General features: G+C 39.9%; 3 protein-coding genes across 4 annotated transcripts in view; all 3 read left to right on the top strand.

The window, feature by feature from the left end:
- The window catches only part of myo1f (myosin IF), a 58216-nt gene extending 53723 nt beyond the window's left edge, over window positions 1-4493 (top strand). Inside the window, exons 24-28 of the mRNA XM_046049137.1 lie at window positions 1225-1373; window positions 1559-1621; window positions 1956-2163; window positions 3206-3366; window positions 3507-4493. Of these exons, the coding sequence (XP_045905093.1) occupies window positions 1225-1373; window positions 1559-1621; window positions 1956-2163; window positions 3206-3366; window positions 3507-3583 (658 nt within the window). The 3' untranslated portion in view covers window positions 3584-4493. The remainder of the gene's footprint in view (window positions 1-1224; window positions 1374-1558; window positions 1622-1955; window positions 2164-3205; window positions 3367-3506) is intronic.
- Window positions 4494-8649: 4156 nt separating this feature from the next.
- On the top strand, window positions 8650-12714 carry acer1 (alkaline ceramidase 1). The gene is made up of 6 exons (XM_046050614.1): window positions 8650-8763; window positions 8953-9067; window positions 10134-10272; window positions 11634-11771; window positions 11855-11992; window positions 12537-12714. Exons 1-6 carry the CDS (start codon window positions 8671-8673, stop codon window positions 12712-12714), a joined length of 801 nt encoding a protein of 266 aa, XP_045906570.1. The 5' UTR covers window positions 8650-8670.
- Window positions 12715-15851: 3137 nt separating this feature from the next.
- mllt1a (MLLT1 super elongation complex subunit a) overlaps window positions 15852-20107 on the top strand; it is a 44481-nt gene continuing 40225 nt past the window's right edge. Inside the window, exon 1 of one of the 2 annotated variants that reach the window (XM_046049544.1) lies at window positions 15852-15875. The gene's annotated coding sequence lies outside the window, so the exon portion shown is untranslated. Of the gene's footprint in view, window positions 15876-16720; window positions 16730-20107 lie in introns of those variants that run through there. The other variant, XM_046049542.1, reaches the window with a different exon arrangement.

Here is a 20107-nt window from a genome sequence, read left to right as displayed (position 1 = left end):
TTGGGTTAAGGTCAGGTGACTGACTTGGCCAGTCTAAAACCTTCCACTTTTTCCCCTGATGAAGTCCTTTGTTTTGTTGATTGTGTGCTTTGGGTCATTGTCCTGCTGCATGATAAACTTCATCCCGATTAGTTTCAATGCATTTCTCCATAAAGTGGCAGACAAAATGTTTCTGTACATTTTGTACATTTCTGAATTCATTCTGCTGCTACCATCATCAGTTACATCATCAATAAATATTAATGAGCCTGTTCCAGAAGCAGCCATGCACACCCAAGCCATGACATTACCTCCACCATGCTTCACAGATGAGCTTGTATGCTTCGGATCATAAGCAGTTATTTTCTTTCTCCACACTTTGGCCTTTCTATCACTTTGGTAGAGATTAATCTTGGTCTCATCAGTCCATAAGATTGTGTTTCAGAACTTTTGCGGCTCATCTCTGTACTTCTTTGCAAATTTCAATCTGGCCTTCCGAATCGTACTGCTGATGAGTGGTTTCATCTTGTGGTGTGGCCTCTATATTTCTGCTCTCTGAGTCGTCTTCCAGCAGTGGATTGTGATACCTTCACCTCTGCACTGTGGAGGTCGTTGGTGATGCCACTTACTGATGTTTTGGGGGTTTTCTTCACAGCTCTCACGACATTTCTGTCATCAACTACTGTTGTTTTCCTTGGCTGACCTGTTCGTCATCTGTTGCTCAGTACACCAGTAGTTTCTTTCTTTTTCAGGACATTCCAAATTGTTGTGCTTGCTATGCCCAATGTTTGTCCAATGGCTCTGGTCGATTGTCCTTATTTTCTCAGCTTGACAATGGCTTGCTTTTCTCCCATAGACAGCTCTCTGGTCTTCATGTTGATTTATCTTCTTTAACAGGAAATGCATTCTTTATAGGTTTGAACCAAGGATGAAAACTTAGACTAGTCATGCAGAGCTATTTAATGTTTGGACAATCAACCTAAAAGGAAACACCTGGGCAACAAGAAACATCTATCAGTCACATGTTCCATTAGTTTTGCTCACTTGAAAAATGGGTGGGTTCAAACAAAGGGTGGTATGTCCTGAGTTGTTTAACACATCTAGATCTCTTGTCTCATACTCATCTTTTGATCTTAAACCCAAATGTCTTCAGTGAACAACAAAAATAAAGGAATTTGCCTTACCGTTCCAATACGTTTGGAGGGGACTGTACACAAAAAACTAACACACTTTTTTCCTTCTCAGGCTAGAGTTCAGAGTGAAGAAGGAGGGCTGGGGTGGAGGAGGATGCAGGGTGGTGGTATTTCAGAGGGGGCAAGGAGACCTGTCCCAGCTGAAACCTGGAGGGAAGACCCTCACCATCACAATAGGGGACGGTCTACCCAAGTCCTCCAGTGAGTTAAAAGAAAAAATGGCACCATACAGTCTTCATATTAGGAGGAGGGGGGCAAAACTTTTGAGCAAATTTCACACACTAAAGAAATATAAAAAAAATACAAAAGGTTACAAAGAGATATGTTAAGATACGTAGATTCTTGTTTATATGAATGTTATTGTAACTAAGCATGTATTTCATCAGAGCCCACCAGGAAGAGTGCTCCACAGTCTCATGGTGGAGGGAGAAATAATTTTGCCAGCAGAGGTAAAGTTTCTACTTAACTGTATCTCCTTTAGTTTCTTTGTTATGTTCAGTATATTATTTGGATATAATGTCGATAATTTACATGACATACCTTTAGACTCAAAATTACATTTACTTAAGTGCTGTAGTTAAGAAGAGTTTCAGGTACTTTATTTGACAATTTGCATAAATATGCTATTTTATACTCCAATTTCATATATTCTATTTTTCACTCCATTACATTTGACAGTTTTGGTTAACAGTTACTTTGAAGATCAAGCAGTAGCAGCTGTGAAGAAGTTTTGAGGTTGTTCGGGTGTTAGCTTTACTTTTTCCCCGCTTTCTCCTTCCTCAGCGCACCAGAATGGAGCCGCCCAGTTTTCCAGAGCCCATCACAACCAACCGTCAGATATCACATATTCCTCCCCGCACAAACAGGGTCGGCCACCCAGCACAGCCCTGCCCAAACTGGGCTCCCAGAGGATGCCCCGAGTCCCAGCCCACAACCAGCACAACCAGGGGAACATGGACTTCCTTAATGTGCCTGACCAGGGCATGTCAGGGTAAGAAACATCCCCTCATGGAATAGAAAAAAAAAACTTAGGAAGTGATAATCACAGCATGTGTAGGTGGTGCTGATGGCTGATGAGTCAGTAAAAATCAATTTATACACCTTAACAATTGAGTTGTTAAGGCTTGTCAAGGTGAGGCTCAACACCCAAACACATGAATGAATTTTATAGTGGGATGGATAAACCTGTGAAACCAGTGAATCAGCCTCAGGACTATAAACATCCATCCCACTGTCTTCTGAACACGCCCAAAGGCAAAAGTGGTTGTTGGTTTCTAAAAGTTACAGAAATGTGTCTGGGGAGGGTGTTTTAGATGCTGTTCAAATTTTCTAAAAAGCATTCAGGTTTTGTCTTGCTGAGTGAAAAGTGAAACATGTTGATGAGGTTTATGTTCCATATTCTAAGATTAATGTGTTTTCACTACAACATTTGCTACTGTATTTGAATTTAAACTTTTGTGATTTTAACAAAATTAAACAATTCATTTGTTGGTATACAACATTTTTTAATTATATGGACCCGTGCTCTCTCTAATGTCATCTTTCCAGTTTTAGATGTGAACTCTGCCGTCTCTCTGTTTTCATATGATTAGCCAATTGATTTATTTTGAGCTACACCCACTGACTGGTCATTTTTGTCAAACCGGTGATGTTTAGTTTGCAAAGGTCTTGGGGAAATGGTATTCATTAAAGTCCCCTAAATCAGAAATATTAAATAAACAATATAAGATAATTTTAGCATCCTTATCTAGACATACGGAGTGGCCCACTCAACTTGTATTGAGGAAGGTTTTGTGACCAGATAGGATTTTTAGTAATCTTTGTCATTACAAATGTTGATGTGATTTTGAAAGAGTTTTTTTTAGAACCACACGTTCTGGTTTGGTTTTACAGTTTAAAAAAGAAACCATGAAGATAAAGCTTAAACTTGCTCTCTGTGGTTTAACTCTCCCTGACTGGCCATTTAGCCTCAAAGAATCCCTCTCATCAGCAGCTCCTTTTATCCCTTTTGTCATTTTCTGTCTTTGTCACAGGAAGCAGAGGAAAAGGAGCATCAATCAGCGACCTCCTCCTGCTCCTAAACCACAGCCTCGACCCCAGGGTCCCCGCTGCCGGGCAATATATCAGTACATCGGCCAGGACACAGACGAGATCAGCTTTGAGGTCAACGACGTGTTCGACCTCGTCAAAGAAGGTGTGTCAATGACAAGAATGCAAAATGGAGAGTGATGAAAATAAATAATCAGCAGGCTGGAGTCTCATTTGATTGATCTGGTATATTTAAAATATCCTACAGTAGTTAATGATATATCTCTCTGCTTATTTTCTTTGTAGATCCATCAGGCTGGTGGACAGGCAGGGTTCACGGAAGGGAAGGTCTCTTCCCTGGTAACTACGTGGAAAAGATTTGAACAAGGCTCGATCTCTCCTGGTGGACTAGTTTGTGTCTGGTGAGAAAATATGTGTATTTTGTTGAAGGCAGCACATATCGTCCGCTAAAGAAACTTCCTGTGAATAGTCCATGGTCACGTGGTAGATCTCCATCCGTAATGGAAATAGTGCTGTTTAAGGGTGGACCTCGCTGACATTAGAGACACATATAACTTGTTTCGCATTATGTTGTACAAGCAGACATCGCTGTCATGGTCATCATCATCTTTAAAACACAGATCCATTGCAAAGAGCTGCACAGGTCTCACATCTGTTGTTGTCCAAGACTCTCCTGTTCTGAGTGACATAACAACAAGATCTTTGACTTCACCCGCACTCCCGCAACACCTTTCTTTGAGCCTCTACTTCACTGAAATATGGCTCAAAACTAAAAGTTACAGCCTTAACAGAAAAGGGACCTGAAATTACTGCATTGCTTTCTGGTGTCTACAGTGTTTATGTTTGCCTGAAACTTTTCTACAGAGCAACATCCAATACTGCTCAGTATTGTTGATTAAGACAGCAGTGTGACATCTTCAAAATAAAAGTAATAATAGACATTTGAGAATATATTCAATATGAAACAAGGGAACTTGACTGTTACGTTTGCACTGTAACAAACCTGCTTCAGATGAATCAAAAGAATCAAAGGATTTTCTATTCATTGAGTATTACTAATATCATGTTTGGTAGTTTATCATTTATTTTATCATCTCAATAAAGAAAAAAGAAATATATTTTCATATTTGTACCTCATGGATTTTTGCACTTGTTTAGGTTGTCTTCAGTAAGTTATAAATCATTTCTGAATCTTTCTGAACATGTTTAAAGCGTTTATTTCTGCTAATTCTGCATTTTTTTAAAATTTGTGGTTGATTTTGTAAAATATTGTAATTCTCTCACAATCAATATGTGTTTTAGTCTATGAATAAGAAGAGAAAAATAAAGATTTTAACACTGAATTGATTTTTTCTGTTTTGTCCATATGGTAAACAAAGTTGGTAAACTTCATTCAACTAGAGTTAATTAAAATGGAAATAATTAGGGACAAGGGCAATTTGTATCCAATGTAAAATACAAAGAAACAACACAAATAATACATTGCTGCATAGAACAGTGTGTATCTGTGAACCGGTGTGTATACTGCACAAAGATGACAAAGTTACAAGTAATAATACAGTATGTGTGTGTGTGTGTGTGTGTGTATCAGTATATATAAATAGTACAATTTTGGGGTACTTGTACTTTACTTGTGGATTAACATTTTCTGTTACTTTATACTTCTACTCCGCCACATCTCAAAGGCAAATATTGTTCTTTTTACTCCACTATAGTTATTTGAGAGATTTAGTTACTCTGTGGATCCAGATCAATAATACAAAATAAAAAAAACAAATAATGTTGTATTATTAAGGATTTAGACTCACAAGTTACTGTACAGTAGGCCATACAAAGTAAAATCAGCCCCACCTTTAACAACTGCAACAAAGTGATGTACACATTAATGCATCACTAATTATAATCCAGTGATTAAATAATATTGTGAAATTCATTCTGCATAATGAGCAGTTTTACTTTAAGTATATTTTTATGCCAATACTTTTGTTTTTGAATGCAGGAATTTTTCTTGTATGAGAGTATTTTCTATACTGTGGTATTTTCACGTAAGTAAAACAGTACTTCTTACACAATTTTCTAATAGTATACGTATGATTAATATGACACAATGGTGCTAGTTTCCATAATGAATACTTGCCACCTCTATTTACACTAAGTACAACATATGAATACATCTATCACCACTGCATGCAGCTTTTAAGTGGCACTTGCACATGAAATGATTGCTCTATTTCGCTCTCACTGAAGGCATCAATAGCCATGGTGAAAATGTACTATCACACTTAGTTGTAACACCTCTTTGCATGGTGTTAGCAATCCAAGCAACGTTTGATCTTCACTTTTGATTGTGTCCCATTTTCCCTAGGAAGTGAGGCTGCACAAAGTTCATTAAATAGTTGCCTGTGTGTTATTCTTTGGTAATGGTGCTTAGTGAACACACTCTAGGCATTGAGCCCTGACCCTTGTGAAGTCAAAAAAATTAGAGACATGATGACATTGATTTCAGTAAAACTTGATTGTGTAAGTCTTATAAGGCTGTCACCTGTGTAACCTGCCTAACAGGTACTTTGGTTAGTTTTGAATTGCTTTATAATGAGGTCTGGCATCTTCACAATACTAATAAAAGAATGTAATTTGTAACAATTTTTATCTGGGGGAACCTAAATTCTATATGTATATATAATCTTGACTGCAGCTATTTACTTCAAATAAATCCTCATTTTCATATAGTCCTGGTTATTCAGAAATGGGAATAACCTAAAATGTGCACCACATCCATGTTTGAAGGTAATAAGAGACTTTAAAAGGCACTTAAGAGAAAAACACACAGCTTTTGGGACTGAAAGTGTTAATGAGACTAAAACACACACACGCACACACACACACACACACAACCACCAACCACATTCCTGCTCGGCCGCCCACTCATGCTTTTATTTTGAAATTTGCATCGCTCTTGTTGGCCTGACACAGCGGAGGCAGATGGACCGGTTGAGCCTCATTTCTAGAGAAGACCTGAGATTAGACAAACAAATCCAGCAGCACCTGTAACACCTGCTGCTGTCTGTTCTGTATAGCGTACTTTTTTATCTGTTTATGGTAGCCTATTTAAATAATGGTAAAATACTCAAACACTCCAATGGACTGTCTTTGGCACTGATTATCGCGTTTACAGTGCCTTTATGTGATTTTAAAATACGCTTAACCCCCTCTCATTTTTATTTTATTATTATTATTTTATTTTTTACTATTTGTCTTGTAATAGTAGGCCTATGTGTCATAGTGTTTCCTCTATAAAGGCAAACATTTGCTAGGGGGAATGATGAGTCCATTCCAGACATTTTCCCTGATGACATATTGGCACAGAGATTTGAAACCGTTCAGCATGGTGATTAGCGGCAGTACAGTGTCGTGCAACAGGATCAGAGGCAGTTTCGATGCTCCTCCCCGTTAAATCCACCTGCGGTACCACCTGCAGCAGAGCAACACTTACGGACCTGAGGCTGGGACAACAGCAGCATGGGAGGTAAGATCAATTCTGATAGGCCTGCTTTTGGCTAATTGAGAATGAATTAGCAGTCTCCAAGGGACTGTAGATGTGAATTAGCAGTGGTACAGTGTATCAAATGGTAACGTTTATGTTTTACTGTACGCTGTCCCTTTTTAAATAAAGAATTTAGTAATTAGACTTTCATGGCGCTTTTCGACTAGAAATATTGTGGAACTGTCACACCCTTAAGAAATCATTATCCTCCTGTTGTTAATCCTACAGGGACTGAGATTGCGTGTGTGGTGATCAGTAGTGAGTTTATCATGTACTTGAGGATGTTTCAAACCTGTCACATAAGAATAAATGATCTTTGATTTATTAAGGCATAATCACAATCCAATAGTGCATATTTGATTTATTTTACTAATAGCCTACTACTATTACTACTGTTTACACTCAGTAGTTACTTTATTAGGTACAATCTAGTTTATTGATTACACCATCCCTGCCATAACATTAACCTTTACTAGGATTATAATCAGTTTTTTGTGACATAGTCACAAAATATGTAAATTTCAATTCAACATCTTTATTACTGTCATTGTTAAATGTGGAGTTTTACTGAACTACATTATAGAGAGGTGTCTATTACTTTAACCGCACTATTATTATTTGTTTACATGCATGAGAATATATATAAAAAGTGTATTATGTGTGTTAAACTCTTTACTGAAGATATTGGATTTGTTTAATGTGTCATAATGTTGTGAGAAGTGTGTAGCCTACTATCTTACTATCTGAATCACATTATGTAATGAAATATCAAGTTGTTAAAATTATTAATTCTTGTTAGGATCACACAGTCCAACCCTGAAGTAGTTCATGAAGTAGGCTACTCATAACCCACTTTACGTAGAATGTGTTGTAATAATGTGCTGTATTTCATTCTAATCTTACAATACCATAGGGTGTATACGTGTATGTATATATGTATGACTGTATATATTGTTTTATTTTACTTTATATGTTACCATATTTTAATAAAGGCCTACACATAATTATATGTTGTGTGTAGCATAAAGGAACTACAAATTTTGTTTCATTATGCAGCCTTGTGCTGTGTAATGACTACCAGTAATAAACAACCACCTTGTACATACAATAATCTACAAAATACTCAATTTCAAGTAAATGTCCTAAATTCAAAATGTTACTAAAAGTAGATAAGTATTATCAGTAAAATATAAAGCGTCAAAGGTAAAACTGGAAAGATTAGTAGTATAGTACTGCATCATATTATGTCAACATATCCTATGTTTTTCATGTAAAAAGGAACTAAAGCTGACAAATAAATACAATATTTCCATCTGAATTGTAGTGGAGTAGAACAAAGTAGTCTAAAATGGAAATGCTTAAGCAAATTAAAGTATGTCAAAATTGTAAGTATACAATTACAATCTGGGGAAGTATAGTATTAAGTTTGACTGTTCAGTCTCTTACAAGTCCCCAAATTTTATGTAGGTGCAAAATTGAATACACATTAAAGCAAAAAATCTGTTCATCCCTTGTTATTTTACTTTGTTGTTCTTTTAGATGTTCTTCGCAACATCTTAATCATACAGATTAAAACAAAATTATCAGAAGGCGTTGGTTTATTTACCTATTTCTCACATACATAGATAGACATAACAGAACTATTTATTTATATGTATTTACGACTCTGAGAAAGGGTGCAAGGCCACATTTGAATACAAATACAAATACAAGTCAGGGGGGAGTGGAGACTGATTTTCATAAACCACCTATACAAATACTCTGCCAGGCATGTTGGATAAACACTCATTTTATATGCTGGGGGAAGAAGTGACACAAAAGTCTGTAAAACTGCAGGTCTGCTCCTCGTCACTGACTTATAGTTCCCCCTCTTTCTGTCTGACAGGCTTCTACTTCAGTGAAAAGATGGCAGGAATTTTCGCCTACGAGAGTTCAGAAATTGACTGGTGTGAAGACAACTACCGACACTCTGAACATGTAGTGGAGTACTTCAACACTGTACGTTCTACTTCTATATACAGCAGGATTTATGTTAGTACTTCATTCAGGAAACATTTATGTCAGCAGAATAATATTTATAATCAATCAGGTTCTTGTCATATTTTCCCTCTTTGATTAAGAAATACATGTCTTACAGAAAAAAGGACGGTTGGTTGATTGATAAATTTCCCTGATTTTCCCCTGCAGATAAGCAGCTTTAGTTTCTTCATTATATCTCCCATCATGCTCTACCTTCTACACCCTTATGCCAAAGAAAGGAACCTGGCAATTCACACAGTCTGGGTCATGATGATATTTGTAGGTCAGTCACTCTTTGTCTTTCACATCTGTATCTGTCTCTTCATTATAGACACATGACTAGATATCATCTTTCTGTTATCATCATCTCAAGAATAACCTGAACATGAGTCACTAGGCCATGAGTCATGAATCGTTGTTCATGTAAGTTGTTGGTTTAATTATGATTTGACATGAGCATACATCACTGCGTTGTCAGCATACATCTTGCATACACAGACTGAACATTGTTATGTACCTGCAGAGTGCAAGTGGTCCCAAAATGGACCCCTGAGGCACACCAGCATTATAGTAGAGTAGAGAGTAAAGTAGAGATGGACCTACAAAAGATGATATAAAATAGGCTGCAATGATTAGTTTCATGATCAATTGTTCAATCAACAGAAAATTAATCCACAACCGTTTTAGATAATCTCATTATACCTCCTTTTTCAAGCCAAAGTGTCAACATTTTCTGGTTTTCTTACTATTCTATGAGAGTAAACTGAAACTTTGGGTTTTGGGCTGTTATTTGGACAAAACAAAATATCTGAAGACATTATTTTGGAATCTGGGATCTTGTGTTGGCCATTTTCACAATTTCATATACCAAACAATTCACTGATAATAAAAACTATTTAAAAGGTTAGTTGCATTCCTATTTGCAACACCTTGTCACCAGTTGCAAATATCACTCAGGTTTGACAGAAGAGTTATTACCCCTGCTTTATATGAATAAATGAGAAGTAAAATAATCCAGTAATTTATATATATATTTCTAAGAATAAGCATAGATTTGTGTTGCCAAAATAATTTTTAGTTAGTTTAATAGTTTTTGCTTCTACTCTCCAGTTGAACATCTTGAAACCCCTTGTGGGGTACCGATCCCCAGGTTAGGAACCACTGGTTCACAGTTTCAGAGGCTAGATCTAAGAATTAAAACAAATATTTTTCATTCTGAAAAATTTTAGACTTCTCATTCCTTATATGTCTTCCTCTCCCCCCTCAGTCATTTTTGTGTTTTGTCTTCTGTAATATTGAATTCTGTATTGTATGTTTCACATTAAAAAGACAGTTATCTCTTTTTGCAGGTGTCTTCTCTGCGTACTTCCACATGACACTTAGTTTCGTTGGCCAGATGTTGGATGAGCTGTCTATACTTTGGGTCCTGGCGGTGGTATATGCAGTCTGGTTCCCCCGCAGACTCTTCCCTTCTTTTATAAAAGACAGGTAAAGCAACCTTACAGCAATGAACCCAACAACAGATGAGTTGGTCCAATGTCTTTGTTTATATTGTTTGTCTTTATTCAGTAGTGATTAATTTCTCCATGTGTTACTAAGGACATACAGCTTAATAATCCTTTAATAAGACACAAAAACAATGAGAGAGCGTTCCCAAGACACGCCATTCTGAAACCTAACCTGTACTAACTGAGTCTGTCTGACAGCACCAACCGGAGTCACAGTATGGTCCTGTTGTCTTCACCTGAATGTGACAGATAGGTGCTCTCACTATTGTAAATGAGTGGGGCTCCACCCAACCTGTATAAATATTTAATCACAAGGTGGGGAAAAGATTAATACAATTTTGATGAGCACCTGAAAAGAGTCCCACGGCCCTAACTCAATAATCTCACATTTTCCAGTTTGTAAGTTATGGGTACATGCATGGATGCTAAACAGGCCTTTAGATACTAAGTATGTGCCAGCCAAATCCACTAAAACTTTGTTTTTAATTTTATATTACAGTTGCACGACATACTGAGGCTACAGAAACAATGCATTTGTAAATCAGAACTGCAGAATAGTTAAAGGGGCTATAATAGGTAATAAATGACAATGTAGTGGCATTGTGAAGAACCTACAGAGAATTATCACCTGAATCTGCAGCTCCTCTCGGCTTTATGGAGCTTTGTAGTGAGTTTCAGTTCATTGTTTAGCTCTCTCTGTCCACTCATTGTTTGGCTGCAACTTTACTGTTTTGGTTAAGATGGTTCGCATCTAAAGAACCAAATATTTGCCTCAGGAGTTGGTAGAGAGACCAAGTACAAAGCTAAAAACAAAGTGAATATTGGAATTACATTTGTCAGGTGGCCAGAAACACCAACATCAAATGAATGAAAATGTTGCTCCATAATGCTGGATGTGTAAAAAAGAAACTGTTTGCTAACAAGTTCACAGTATCAACTTAAAATGATATGTGTAGTGTTCACAACTTGTTTCCACTGCCTCCATATGGCCCTAAAAATTTACAAAGACAAGTGCTGCATTATGAGAGTCCTACCTAAAAAAAGAAAATAGAAACCTTTATCCCAGGCTTTGTTTTGATTGTTTCCTATAAGTGCTTTAGTATTTTGGATAATGTCTGTACAGAGTAGTGTCAGCATGGGTCTGCTGTTACAGAAAGCCTTGGACAGCAGTCAGACACCCTCTCTTCATCTCAAGCGTAAACTAAATACTGGAAAACAGCAGCACCAGAGTGTTCTGGTTCACCTGCAGAATGTCACTGGACTACAAATGTCTCATAATCCGCTCATGCTCCTGAACCTTTGCCTAACAGCTTCTTCTGTTCTTCGTCTGTTTATCCACAGGTCAACATTTTCAAGCCTCGTACTTGTGATTACTGTCATCACCACAGTGTCGTCATTTGTCAAACCTACAGCCAATGCCTATGTTTTGAACTGCTTCGGCCTCCATATGCTTTATATTCTGGCTGTCGAAATGAGATGGTATGAAAATTCAGGGTTTTTTCAGGCATAAATGTTTTTGGAGCAGTATTGAATTGTTTTAACTGTTTTTCTCTCTTTCTCAGCTGCAACGACCAGAAGGTTCTGCGACTGGCCAAGATGGCAGTGGCTATGTGGGTGCTCGCTATCTCATGCTGGATTAGTGACCGCTTTGGCTGCAGCTTCTGGCAGAGGCTAAACTTCTGCTACCTCCATGGTTTTTGGTAAGTCCTAGCTTGCTTTCTTTCCCTTGCATTCCTTCTCTCTAACCCTTTCCTAGAAATTAGAACATATGGATAACAACATCAACATAACGAGGAAACGTTTTTACTGAACACATCTGCAGAACGTTTACTGACAACATATTTCAATGTTTCCCTACAATATCCACTCATGCAAAACTATACCCGCCCATAGAAATTAAAGCATGATTAACGTGTTCTTATGATTATGTTTAGATGCTCACAGCACTTAGTTAGGGTAAGATCATGGTTGAGGTTTAATATATAGAAAAAGTCTACTTTGACATGAAGCAAGACAAAGGACAGTTTTAGTTTATTACCATGTAATCAAAGATCTTTTCCTACCTTTAACCAAAGAGTTTTTGTTGACTAAACCTAACCACACACAGGACTCCACATGGTATCCCTGCCCATCATTTATCCCAAACACCTCCCTACTGCTTCTGTGCTGTCCAAGAATAATTATATACATGTTATTTCAAGGACGTGCTCATGTGTATCAATCTCCATTATCTATATCCCCCAGGCACATTCTGATTGTGATAGCTGTGGCCTATGGCAGCACTCTGATAGCTTACCTGGATGCCAACTATGAGATACCCTACTCTCTGCCTGGACTGCAGTACTGGCCGTGTGATAAATGGGCTGTTGGATTACCTCACATTGTCCTAAAGGGCACTACTAAAACACAGAAACGGTGCTAACCAAGTTAAAGTCATTGGTGGAACATTTATATTTGTACACTCCATTATTTCAAATTATTTCATCTAGTGACCTTTACTCAGCCCCACCTTCATACCTTATAAACACAATCTGTGGAAAAAGTCGCCTCACCACAAAAACGACCTATCACTAGATAACAACTAAATGTAAGTTACAGTTGTTATCTGGTCCTGTTCAAAAAGGATTGTTTTACTGATGGTCACATGATTATGATTTATAGATATAATGCAGAACACAGGTAATATTACTTTATTAATTTGTTTGTCTTTTCCTGAAGTATATATATATATATATCCTGAATGACTGTGAAAATTATAGAAATTGTGTGTATTTTTGAAAAGTTTGTCTTTGATAGTTATGCATGTGTTTTTTGTATATATAAATCAATTGCTGTGATTTATTTTCAAGATATGAATGCACATTTGATTCTGTGCATGGCAGAATATATTGATGTACTGTATGTTTTCTTACGATGAAATGGTTATTTTTCTAAGAAACAATAACTACTGTCATTCTTCAGTGTGACAGTTTCTTTGAGTGAAGCACCACAGTGAAATGAAGTGTTTTTAAAATACCTTTACAGGTAGTTGTTTCACAGTCATATAATCTGTCCTCTGGGCTAGTTTGAGCTGTATAAGATCAACTGAGTTTTGTAGTAAAGTTCAGATAATTTTCTGGTATATTTCTCAGGAAAAACTGCATTTGTATGACTGACCACAGCAATCACCTGCAAATAAGTTTTTCGTGTGACTGAATAATCACTGAACTGTTAAAAACATTTTTGTGCTGTTTTGAGAATATTCAGGTACGTTGTGTCTCCTTTCACATGATCTTTCCGGAAGAACACAATATATACAACAATAGATCTTTTACAAAAAGGACACAAGCATTCTCTGCAAATCAACGTTCAAAAGCGACCTCATGTGGGTGAAGCCAGTGCTTTTAGAAATGTAATCTTTACTGAGAGCCAGTTAACAAATAAAATACAATGTGTTGGCACTAAATTCAAATGGCATGTCATCAGAATCAATTATTTATCTTTTCAGGCCCTGTCTGGATATATTCAAGTTTTGTTTGTATTCCTGGATCAATGGTTCCATACCTGTGAGTCAGGACCCCTCAGGGGTCACAAATACAATCTGAGGAGTAACAAGAGCTACAATAGCAGTATGACACTTGGGTCGGTCAGTCCATCTATTATGTTGTGTCTTTTTGATGAAGGGTTCAGGATGAGACATTGCTTCATTTCCAGGGGTTACTAGCCAAAAAAGCTGCTCTAGATTTATTCATTCATAGATAGAGAAATGTTTTGCACACATTATTCATCAAAATGTTTTACAAGTCAGGACACAACTGTATTTTTGGTTATCATGGAAGATTGATGATGATGATTTGTATGAATATACATACTTTTTTTATAAGTTGGATAACAATAAAGCTCAGTTATGTGTGTGAAACCTGTGGGGCATGGCTTCATTTTGTAATTCTCCCTCTCCCTGCATATTGAAAAGGAGGATTTAAAGGTTGATGAATCAATACAAGTAGGACACCCTCTGTCTGACAGCCAGGTGGGACTTCTTTTACTCAGATTTGAATGAGGGGCAGACTGGATCAGTTTGAGCAGGAGTAGGAGAAGAGGAGGCACCAAGCCAGTGAGAGAGTGGTGACCTTCTGTCCCATAGCTGAGGCCCGATCATCTCACATCAAAGTCTGAGCACCACAGAGACTTCACTCCCTGACTCTGTATAAAAGTACTGCTTTCTTCTCAGATGAAACATTTGAGACACAAGTGTTAACAACATGTGGAGTCAGAGTTTATAATAGGCCTACATTTTTTCAGATATACCCACGTTTGGAGAAGCTTTATCTCAGTGATGCAGAAAATGGTGCAATCAACAACTTTTCAATAACTTTAGATTCTTTTGATTGATGTAGATGTACACTCTTTTTTTTTTTTGCACCAAAAAAAGCACTACCTCTAAAAGGTACAAGAACTCATAATGCATCATGCAGGTGGAACTCATTGTAATTGCTTCATGTAATGTTGAGTAGTTAATTTGCCATATTTTATAAATTAATCATATGTTTGTATACATATGTCTGTAAAATCTAAATCTGCAAAGTAACTATAGCTATTAACTAAATGTAGTTTAAGATTGTAGAGGGAAAAACACTTTATTTTCATCTTCATAAATGTAGTTCTGAAGAAGTAAAATGTAGCATAAGAAATACTCAAGTACCTCAAAACCTCGAAAATGTACTTAAATACAGTACTTGAGTAAATGTACTTTGTTTGGTTTTATAAGACTGGTTTATGGCACAGAAGCCTCTGCTGGAGGTGACAGAGAAAGCTCACACATTTATTATTTGTAAATATAAGAGCATTGTGAGATATTAAATTGTGTGAGTATCATATAAGCCTCTTTGTAAATAGTAATTATTGTTTCCCATTAATCCCTGGTTCATGTTTCAGTGCTATTAATAGGCTACTGTTATATTGTCATATTGTAGATACTGTATACCAAATCCATCTACCTCAAGTCATTACTCCTGCACAAAATACTTATACTTATTTATTCCAGCATTCTTTGCACTATGCTTCATCGCACTGTGTACATGTGTACATATATGCATGTATATGTACCTGTATATCACAACCAACTCCGACATGTACATACTCCTGCATCCTTTGCACTCTGCTCACTGCACTATTTGTCAATGTCTATATTGTTTTTGTTCATAGTTCATAGTTCACACATTGTTCATAGTGTGTATATTTGTGTTGTCTACACTGAAGTCTGTGTCTGATTTTATTTTATTTTTATTATTGTGATCTTGTATCTTTGTATGAGTAAGCACATCGTGAGCAATGTACAATCCAGAATCAAATTCCCCGTATGTGTACACATACCTGGCAATAAAAGCTGATTCTGATTCTGATCTGATTCTAATTAACGAGACCTTGGCGACCCTCTCGTCTAATTTGCTCCATTGCCATAGTTACAAAATGAACCGAAAATAGTTTTATACATCTCATTTTAACATTTCAGATCTTGTTATTTTGCGCCGCTGCTCTGCGCAGCTGTAAGCTCGCACGCTCACACACTTTGGAATCAGACTCGAGACAACCACTTCTTTTCAGGTAACTACGGTAACGCTAACGGTCTGTTTCTGTCACTCGGTTGGGAGAAGGCGATTAAGCTAGCCGCGCCTACATTTGGAGTGCACACGTTTTAAAGCCTTTATGGTAAATCCACTGAAACGAACCCGTGAGAGACAGGCAGGTTAGCGACATTATCCTGTCAGTTTCTCTCTTTACAAAGACAAGTGTTGCATTATGAGATTCCTACCTGAAGAGAGGCTGTGAAGTGTTCATGTTATGCGATATCAGAACCACATACAACAACGCCCGGTTTTCAAAATAAGATATGGAAATAAGAAGAAAGTATAAAACATATTACATGTGTCCATTAAAAGTAAAAAATGTTAGGGAAATTACTTATTCTATTTTCAATTCTTTGATTTAGGGTTTTTGGGAAAACAGTAATTAATTTGTTGACTTTTGTTGCCGTTTCATCACCATTTATAGCCATACAATGGGTTAATGATTAAATAGTTTATTAGAGCACAACATTGTTTACAAGCGTACAAAGTTCTTCATAGATAGCCTCTTAATTTTGCACCAAATTAATGCATTTAACTTAAAATGTACAAAATTTTCTTCCGGGGGGGGGGGGGGAGACCCCGAGAGGGTCTGAGGCTCACCCACCACAGTCCCTGAAAATCCTGTGGGAAACACTGATGGTAATGCTTTTGATAATACACTTACCAGACTAATAGCGATGCCAACCGGTTGCCTGCCAGCAGCCGTCTGGTAGGGGAGGGGAGCCATCTCCCTTCCGCTTCTGGGCTGGATTGACACACAATGAGGTGCCGAGGCTGGGAAGACGCTCCACAAACGCCGCTGTAAATAAATACAACAACATGGAGAACCAGGTACAGTGGCTTTTGTGGAATGTGAACTTTTCACGGAGAAAATGCCAGCAGGCTGCACACAGGCAGGGCATGAATGAGTAAGGTATTTTACTATGGGACACGCCCCTCGAGCTCTCCCCCAGAAGCTATTTCCTCCTTCTATACGAGCTTGACATAACGTTTTCTCCTCAGTCTTAGTAAGCACACCTCTTCCTCGCTCCAGGCAAGGAGGATGATCTGGTCTCATGTTCTCAGAGAACTGGGGTTAATTTCTCAACCTAAAGTTCTCTTTCAACATTCGTTTCAGTATCTCACTATGGGATATGGAGACTCCTGTATTGCCAGACAAGCCTACTCCGAGGACCAGCCATTAACAGCCAGCTAGATAGGCAATTCAGGCACAGAACACACCCAAAACTGCGTGAGACAGTGAGGGCGCAGTAACATCTAGCCTATATAACCTGGTGAAGGTGTGAGGCGTTGTCCAGCAGGCAGCTGCACATATTTCTTCAACAGAAACAACCTGAAACAGTGCCCATGACGTAGCCATGCCACGAGTGGAATGAGCGCGCGGACCCACCAGAGGTTGCAATCCCTTGCTATTATAGGCCATAGCAATAGCCCCCACAACTCAGTGTGATAAATGCTGCTTCATTAGGGAATTTCCCAAGTGTGGGGTGGCCCATGACACAAACAGCTGTTCCGACTTCCTGAATCCAGCCGTTCTATCCACATACGTGCACACAGCTTGCACCGGGCAGAGCGTATTCAGCCGTTCCTGCTCCTGCCTGAAGAAAGGAGGAGGACAGAAAGCCAACAGTTCAATGGGGCGGCATGAAAGTGCCGGGTTAAAAATCTTGGGCACAAAGACGGGGTTGGGTCTCACTAAAACCTTGGAATCACCCATCAGAAACTGCATGCATGTCGGGTTCACTGTTCAGCGCGTGGATGCCACTTACGTGTTTAGCTGTGGCCAGCGCGAGCAACAAAGCAGTTTTAAAGCAGAGTGTTTTAAGCTCCACCTGATGTAATGGCTCAAACGGTGGGTGTGACAATGCATCAAGCACCACTGATAAATCCCACGGGGCAGCCAAGCTCCTCGACACTGGCCGGAGGCGTCGTGCACCCTTCATAAAAGACAAATGAGCGGATACTGGCCAGCCGATTTGTGTGACATGCCGATATAGCGGCTAAGTACACTTTAACAGTGGAGAATGCCAAGCCCTTGTCGAGTAGGGTTTGCAAAAAAGTCAGAATAACGGGTACAGGGCTCTCAGTGACAGGAGGTAAGAGCTGCTCCACATGATCAGTCTGTGTGCCAACGTGTGTAGATAACGTGACCGCAGCCCCCCTTGTCTGTTGATATATGCCACTACCGTGGTATTGTCCGTCCTGACCAGAACATGCTGCCCTCTCAGGAAAGGCAGGAAATGCCTTAACGCCAGGTAGACAGCCCGGAGTTCCAGGCAGTTTATATGAACCCACTGCATGTGAAAGCGCCATGTGGGCGGCTGTGGCGGCCGTTAATCGTAAGGTTGGCGGTTCAATCCCTGGCTCCCTGGTTGCGTGTCGAAGTGTCCTTGGGCAAGATACTGAACCCCGATTTGCCCCTGGCTGTTCCGCCAGTGTATGAATGTGTGTGAATGTTAGTTTCCGTTTGAGCACTTAGGCTCAGTGTATGAATGTGTATGAATGGTGAATGCAGATGTAGTGTAAAAGCGCTTTGAGTGGTCGAAAAGACTAGAAAGGCGCTATACAAATACAGAGCATTTACATGTGCCATTTACTGCCCCGCCCTCGTGCGGGCCAGCCAGCCAGCTCTGGTGCCTTTCTTTGGCACCAGAAAATACCTCAAATAGAAACCGCTCTGGTTCATCTCTGGTGAACAGCCCCCTTGTTTTGCAGAGAGGTGATTTCCTCCTGCAAAATGCGAGCGTGCTCTCCCCGAGCCCGTGATTGCACTACACCATTGAATCGGGGCGGGATGGACGCAAACTGAAGCCTGTAACCGTTGGTTACAGTCTTTATTACCCAATCTGTTGCCCACTGCAGTGGGCAGGATGGCCTGCTGCGCCACAAGCGCCCTCTTGTGGCGACAAGCGAGGCTGTCCTGCCATTGACTGTTCCCTTTTCATTGTTTTTATGTTTTTTATATTTTTTGAGAAATGTGGCTGCGCCCTCGGGTCTTGGCCTGGATGCGCGCCCAAAGTTACATTTATTACTGAAGGGGAGGGACATTTGTGTGTGTTTGGGAACTGGTGTTTGGGAACTGGTGTGTGCTTGAGTAAGTCAGCTGCGGCTCCACAGAGCTCTTTGCAGGTCTGGCTCTCCTCCTCTTTGCGTGGCTGTGAACTGTGAGCCGACATGGCCTCTGCACGCCTTTTGGGGGGCCTGGAACGTGCCCTCTTGAACTGGTTTGGGAACAGAACGCAGGTGTCCGGCCAGGCCCGCTGTCCTCAGCTGGCGGCAGCACACTAGGTAACGCCTCTTCTTCTTAGCCCCCAAAGCGACAGAAGGGCGTGATTGGTCCCTTGGTGTCATATTAGGAAAGGGTTTCTTCACCTACGCACCTTTGAGTTCCGACCGGCTTGCTCTGACCCCGGGTGTCAGCCTTTGGTTGGGGCTGACGCTTAGGGATGCAATAAGCTAAGCAGGCCACGGCTTGGGCAAACGTCTGCAGGGGCGCAGCGGGAGGAGGAAGGGGAGGCACCTTCCTAGGGAGACACAGTTACTAGTGCTTCACCTTCTCTCGTCTTTTCCTCGCATTGCTGTTGCGTCGTTGCTACCACCGGGCCGAACAGGCCTTTCGGGTCCACAGGGACGTCGAGGAGCTGAGTCTTCTCCTTCTGAGACAGACTGGACAGTTGTAGCCACCTCGCTCTCTCCTGGGGGACCAGCGGCTTGGACGGCATATCTGTGGAGGCGCAGGCAGAGGTCTGTTACCACACACAGTTCCTCCCACAGGGCTGGGGTGGGTGAAGTGGGCGTGTCGTCTTCTAATTCAGCCTGGTAGGCCCATAGCAGCGATGATGCGTTCAGAGCCTTTACAGACCACCGCCTTGTAGCCCTTTTCTCTCAGTGACGACTGAAAGCAGTCTACCCTGGAAGGCAGAGTAGGGCCCGCAGATGTCATGGTGGGCTTCTGTGAGGGATGGAGGTAAGAAGCCAAAAGGGGCTCTACCGGGGACATGTGGAAAAACCCCTTTTCCTCGATGCCAGCCCAATCCAGCTCTGACCCTCCCTGGACGGAGTTTTTGGCGGAGACTGGGTTGTTCCATGACAGGGTCGCCTCCTCCGGACACTCGGGAAAAAACGGCAGCAGCTGTCTAGCCGAGGACTTGACTTTTGGCAGCCGTTTTCCCCCGTAGCAAGACGTGGTGGTCTCGGTGAGGACTTCAG

The sequence above is a fragment of the Micropterus dolomieu genome, linkage group LG05 (genome assembly GCF_021292245.1).
Source record: "Micropterus dolomieu isolate WLL.071019.BEF.003 ecotype Adirondacks linkage group LG05, ASM2129224v1, whole genome shotgun sequence".
Lineage (NCBI taxonomy): Eukaryota > Metazoa > Chordata > Actinopteri > Centrarchiformes > Centrarchidae > Micropterus > Micropterus dolomieu.
The sequence above is the reverse complement of the archived record's forward strand: the minus strand, read 5'-3'. Positions and strand labels throughout refer to the sequence as shown.

Coding starts and splice junctions, on each gene's coding strand:
- acer1 (XM_046050614.1), top strand. CDS start 8,671: ATGGCAGGAATTTTCGCCTACGAGAGTTCAGAAATTGACTGGTGTGAA. Junction 8,764..8,952: donor TAGTGGAGTACTTCAACACT/GTACGTTCTACT, acceptor TTTCCCCTGCAG/ATAAGCAGCTTTAGTTTCTT. Junction 11,993..12,536: donor TGCTACCTCCATGGTTTTTG/GTAAGTCCTAGC, acceptor TATATCCCCCAG/GCACATTCTGATTGTGATAG.